Below are 6,456 nucleotides of genomic sequence, written 5' to 3'. Positions count from 1 at the left end.
CAAAAGCATTTGATAGGGTCCCACACGTCCCGCTGCTCCACAAACTCGAGTCTTACGGGATTCAAGGGAAAATCCTTCGCTGAATCAAGGCGTTCCTATCAGACAGATCATTCCGAGTGAGAATAGGCTCGACCTATTCCTCTCCAGCGCCGGTCTCCATTGGAGTTCCTCAAGGCTCCGTCTTGGGACCACTCCTATTTCTGACCTACGTCAACGACCTCCCAGATGTTCTTGCGAGTCCATGTTTACTTTTTGCGGACGACTTGAAATCCTGGAGTTCCAATGTCAGTGCCCTCCAAATGGATGTAGACGCTACCAAGCAGCGGTCGTTGGACTGGCACCTTACTCTGAATGACGAAAAGTGTGCCCATATGTCGTTTGGAGGGGATTCAGCGAATGCCCTTGCTATGTATGTAGAGAAGGGGCCAGAAAACATCACAAGGATAGATGCCAAAATGGATTCTGGCATCTGGGTCACCTCAAACTTGTCCTTCTCACTGCACCATGAGAAATCTGCCCAAAAAGCATTCGCCGTTTTACGGATGATCCGACGCAACTTCTCCGTTATTACTCGCATGGACTTCGAAATACTCTATGGGGCCTACGTCAGACCGCTCCTGGGGCACGCCAACCAAGTTGTCTAGTAGGACGCACGACAAGAACAAATTCGGCCCGGGAAACTTGGGCAATACCCATGATACTGTGTATCAATCCGCGCATTTGACCGCGGACAGATGGCGTGAACACATGACGGCGATGCTTTATTCCCGTTCCTACGGGGCGCTGGCATTTCTGCCCTGTTTACAGGAGACAGTATTAGCCAGCTTATTTGGGCTGGATAGGGCCAGCTGACAGAAACTCTTATGGGACTGACCCATTGCAGCATAAACGCACATTTCTAGCCAATAATTACTGCCGTTTAGGAGGAGGCATAATACACTGATGCACGGACTAACTAATTTATTGAGACACTCACCCAGGCTTCTTGTTTCTGACTTAGTATTGCCGTTCAGTGGATTCCGCTTACATAAGAGGAGCAAATCAAACAATAATGTGGCACTGCTTTTCAAATCCGCATCCTGTATTTAAAAGCTCGCCAGTTTGAGGGCTCACGGAAAAAGCATCTAAAATCGCTTTGAACTTAAGCGCGCTTAATCGTTGAAAGAATGTTGCTACACTTACCAGCTACGATCCGATCTTGCCTGATATTCTCTCCATTAACGCATATTATATGTGCTCTCCTGCCCGTGATGGTTTAGTATCAATCATGCCTACATCAGATAATGCCAACCCCTTATAATATTGTTCCTTTCCCTAGACCCTGTGCCCACAATCCCCGCCAGTCATGCTTTTGTTGAGTTTGCACCGTTATGAGCATATCTGCCGGTGTGCCCTCTACTAGCTGTGAATAAACGTTATTATTACCCGAGATGAAAAAAATTGTCGCCCGATGAAAATGTGCAGCTTGAGCTTGCAAAACTTCTTATAATGTCCCGCTATGTGTTGGTTGGGTAGATGGTGAAAAACCAGTTGTCCAAAACTTGTTCAAACAGAGCATACTAGTCCCATCGGAAGGGAAAATACCCATAAGTAGGAAATGAAGCACCGCCAGACACGCTTCATAACCAGAAGATTCAAACCTGGCAACCACTTTTGCAGCAGCTTGATTGGGCACGTGTAGTAACGGTATTTTCCTCAGCTTAGCTCTCGGTCTGAGCGTCCCAAGCTAGCGTTCACGTCAAAAACAAACACCAAAGGTGCACAAAGTATATTAATGCCCAAAACTAGGTCAGGAACAGTTGTACAGCGCTTCTTATATATAGCATAGGCGGTTATGACGTTCTGGAATTTCTGACGCGTTCTGGAAGCGCCATTGGCAACCGGCATTTGGCCAATACTGTGTCATGATTGGCAGTGATGTTCAGATTCTCGACCAATCAGATCTCGTCTTGATGCCAGATTGGCAAGCGTCCCGAATTATTGGCCAGTCTCGCGCGGTCTAGGCTTATCTGCCGCAGCAGCGCCTGAAGACGTGCGGGATAGCGGGATCTGTGTGAATTCTTGCCTAATTCCTCCCCCTTGACTTTTGTTGACGTAGCTTTGAAGCCGGGGGTTCACTTGCATTGGCCTCACTGGCTTGCGGATCCTGTCTGTTCAGCGCCCCGGTTGTAATCCGTGCTCAGGCTGGGCCTCTGACGAAGCAACTGATTGATCTTCTGGGATGGAGCCCAGGTCAAAACTGCCCAGAAGCTTTTCTATGCTCAAATCACTTGGTCCCGTGGGTAGAATCTGCGTATCTGTCGGCCGGATTTGGTTCGCTTGGCGTATCCACTTGGCTGGACCAACTTGAATCGCGTAGAGCACTTTGCCGCGCCGGCGAAGGATGAGTCCTGGAGTCCACGTAGGTTGTCTGCCGCTGAAGTCACGAACCAACACTCTCTGGTCTTCGCTAAATGAGCTTGCAGTTGCTCCATGATGCCGGTTGAACTGTTCCTCCATTCTGGTGTTGCGGTGACTAGCCTGCCTTTTTTGCCGCCGGATGGTGTCATGCGGTGTTCGGAGCCTTCTTCGGAGCAGTGCCTCTGCTGGTGATACTCCGTCAGGTGAGTTGGGGTTTGGCGTCGCTCGATATGCCAGCAGGAACCTTTGCAAAATCTCTTCCGTTGGTCCCTCCCCCCTGGACTTCTGAAGTGCCCGCTTGAGAGTGTCAACAAAGCGTTCCGCTTGGCCGTTCGACTGTGGATGAAACGGCGGCGAGCGAATATGCGTTATGCCATACTCCCGACAAAAGTGTGCGAACGCCGACGACGTAAACTGACTGCCGTTGTCGGATACAATTGTCTCTGGCGTTCCAAAACGACTGAACAATCGCCGGAGTTCCAGGGCTGTAATGGCAGTTGTGTGGCTGTTCACCGGAACGATTTCCGGCCACTTACTGTAAGCGTCGACCACGACCAAAAAGTGTTGGCCACCCACTGGACCTGCATAATCGATGTGAAGACGAGACCAGGGTTCGGTCGGTTGCGGCCACGAGCTTAGGTAGGTTTTCACCGGTGACTTGGATGCTTCAGCGCACCGCAGGCAAGATTTCGAGACTTGCTCGATCTGGGAGTCCATCAAAGGCCAGTAGACATAACTCCGAGCAAGGGCCTTCATCCTGTTTGTTTTCGGGTGCCCTTTATGGAACTGATTCGGGACGGCTGGTTGTAACTTCTTTGGGATGACCACACGTTCTGAAAACAAGAGGGATCCGTCGGCTAGTGATGATGCGTCACGCCGGTTGAAGTAAGGCCTTAGTTCGTCTTTTTGGCAGTTACGCGGCCACTGACTGCGATGGTACTTTATGACTTTCTGTAGCACAGGGTCTTGATCGGTAGCCTGGCGGACCATGTCGGCAGTCACTGAGGGGATGCGAACAGCTTCGGAAACTACGTGGTTAACCTCTGGTTCCAGGGCAATTGTTGCGATCACGGTACCTTCTGGTTCTGGCCTGCTTGAATCAATGAGTCGGGACAGTGCGCCGGCTTGTCCGAGGCTAGTGGAGGACTGGTACTTTATCTTGAAGACGTATACCAGAAGCAGAGTGTCCCATTGCTAGAGCCGGTTGGCAGTACATGCCGGATTCCTTTTTCTAGTGGAGGACTGGTACTTTATCTTGAAGACGTATACCAGAAGCAGAGTGTCCCATTGCTAGAGCCGGTTGGCAGTACATGCCGGAATTCCTTTTTAGGTGCCAAACACAGCAAGAAGAGGCTTGTGATCGGTCAGTAGGGTGAACTGATGGCCGCAGAGTGTTTAATGAAACTTCTTAACGGCAAACACAATCGTCAAGGCTTTCTATTATATCTGACTGTAGTTGCGCCCGGCTGAAGTCGGGGATCTGGCCGCATGCGCTGTGGCTTTCCGGCTACCATCTGGAAATAAGTGTAAAATCACTGCGCTAATTGCATAGTTCGAGGCTTCCGACGCCACAACGATTTCCATCGATGGATCGTAGTGTGTGAGTAGCAAATCGGAACTTAGCATGGAATTGACATAGTCAAAGGCGCGTTGGCATTCTCCTGACCAAGTCCACTTGTGTGCCTTGGTAAGTAGCTGATTTAGTGGGCCGCGGAAGCGATACATGGCAGGCTAAAACGAACGGTAGTGACTGACGAGACCGAGGAATCACCTAAGGGACGCCGGACCCGTGAGTCCTGCATACATTTGATGGCTTCAATGTTCTCCGGGTCTGGACGGCGGCCATGTTCGTCAATGATGAAACCAAGGCACTTTATTGACCGCATAAAAAAGGTGCATTTCTCTCGGCGCACTTTGAAGCCATATTTTTGAATAGGCTCAAGCACGTATTAAAGGTGCTGCCACAATTCGTGGGGGTTGAAACCATGACAGTGAGGTCCTCCAAACAGGCGGCAACGCCGGGGGCACCCTTCAGCATCGTATCTATAATTTGTTGAAATATGGCTGGCACTAATTTGACACCAAATGACAGTCAAGTGTACTGGAACAGACCTCGGTGCGTATTGATCGTGAGAAGTTCTTGGGATTCTTCCTCAACTTCAACATGGAGGTACGCATCGGCCGAGTCAATTTTCGCGAAACACTTACCCCCATTCAGTTTCGCGAACATTTCGTCTGGAAGAGGCAGAGGGTATTGATGGGCATCCAGCGCCGGGTTGATACCGGTGGAGAAAGCTGCGCACAACCGGATGGACACGTTAGCCTTCTTCACCAACACGATAGATGCGGCCCAAACAGAGTAGTTGGTCGGTTGGAGAACACCCGCCTTCTGAGGCGAGTCCAGTTCTTGGTCAACAATAGGCAAGGCTGCATACGGTACTGGATGTTTTGGCCTGGAGACTGGCTTGGCGCCGGAGAGGAGGCACAGTTTGTTTCTTGCTTTCGCACACCGTCCAAGCTCGTCAGTGAATACAGACGCATAACGTTGTAGGAGGTGCTCCAGTGAACGCTTTGGCAAATGAGTTTGTCCGGGTGCTGCGTGCATGCGGTTGCAAATAGAATTGTTTGGTTCATCCAGCAGATTCAGCTTTTTGATCCAATCTATCCCCGTGAGATCAAGCTTGGAGCATGACGTCAGGCGGCAGATGGCTTGTGCCGTTTCGTCATTGAAGTTAATGAAGTAGTGGATCCCTCCAGTCAACTTCAGTTTACTACCGGAATCATTGAGTCGGCTTCACATGTGGCTTACCGATTCGTTTCCACGTTCGTTCACTGAGGAGCTTGGCATCGGAGCCCGTAGCAAGTTGCAAACGAACTGGATGGTCGTTGACGCAAACCGTCAGGAAGTTCCTTCGGCAAGCAAAATCAATTTTGAATGTTGCCGTCACGGAGTTGCACAGCAATTTGTGAAGTGCACGGTGGTGTGCGGGTGGCTGCAGTCTTTGAGGTCGACACGAATCTTCTTTGTGGCCACGACCTCTGCACCTGGAGCATTTGTGACGCCTTAACCGGCAATAACGAGCAAAATGCCACACACCGCAAGGCCAGCAAATTTTGGGAGGTTTAATTTGTCTTTGATTGGGTTTCTTGTCAAATTTTTTGGGCGCGCTGGAGTTGATTGCCTTTACGCAGCTGCTTGAGGTCACAGGTAACTGACCGATCATAGCCGTGTCATGCTTCAGGTTGATGAGACGCTGGCATTCAGTGATGAGCTTCCGCAACGTCATTTCGGCATCCCGTTTAATTTTGCTAAGCAGCCGGGCTTTGATGTCAGCATCCTGGGATGACTGGAGACCGGATACACAAATGAGGCACTTGAACTGATTCTCCGTCATTGAGCTGAGCTTGAAGCGCTCGCATTCCCGATTGACGACATTTGCGAAAGTGATGAAGTCATCATCATCTTTCTTGAACAACTTTAGGCATTGGTAGTGGATACTGAACAGTGATGTTTGATAGCCGAATATCTGGGACAGTGCTTTGAAAGTTTCATTAAAGCTGAGTTCGCGGGGCAGCTTGGGGAGAATGAAATTTGTGAACCGTTCATGCTCCGGTGTGCCGAGTTCTTGCAGCGATGTTCTGACATTCCATCCATCATCAAATTTGGAAAAATCAGTCTTGAGCGTATCGTTGTAATGCTAGAACCTGGAGTCAAAATTGCGACCAGAAAGGGGGTCGAATATGCACTCCGTAATTGGGGCCGCGGATGTATCAGTTGAGGAAACGGAAAATTCACCAGTACCGACTGCTGCTGTCTGGATATGCAGTCTCTCAGTCAGTGATTCAGTGAGCTTTAGTTGCACTTCTTCAAGCTGCTTTTGTTGCTGCTGCAATAGTTTTTGGAGCTGATCAAATTCAATTGACAATGTGAGTTCCCGTTCGCCAGTTGTACCAACGGTACTTTCCTCAGCTTAGTTCTCGGTCCGAGCATCCCAAGCTAGCGTTCACGTCGAAAGCAACCATCAAAGGTGCACGAAGTACATTAATGCCCAAAAC

The 6,456-nt window shown here is 49.8% G+C and overlaps 1 protein-coding gene across 1 annotated transcript in view; it reads right to left on the bottom strand.

The window, feature by feature from the left end:
• The window catches only part of T265_12872 (hypothetical protein), a gene marked incomplete at both ends in the record, with an annotated part of 45,533 nt that extends 39,435 nt beyond the window's left edge, over window positions 1-6,098 (bottom strand). Inside the window, 3 exons of the mRNA XM_009165974.1 lie at window positions 2,271-3,479; window positions 4,609-4,995; window positions 5,210-6,098. Coding sequence (XP_009164238.1) covers window positions 2,271-3,479; window positions 4,609-4,995; window positions 5,210-6,098 — 2,485 coding nt within the window. The remainder of the gene's footprint in view (window positions 1-2,270; window positions 3,480-4,608; window positions 4,996-5,209) is intronic.
• Window positions 6,099-6,456: the final 358 nt, after the last annotated feature.

Source organism: Opisthorchis viverrini (genome assembly GCF_000715545.1).
Source record: "Opisthorchis viverrini unplaced genomic scaffold opera_v5_20, whole genome shotgun sequence".
NCBI classification, from domain to species: Eukaryota; Metazoa; Platyhelminthes; class Trematoda; order Opisthorchiida; family Opisthorchiidae; genus Opisthorchis; species Opisthorchis viverrini.
This window is presented reverse-complemented; position numbering and strand designations above follow the sequence as displayed.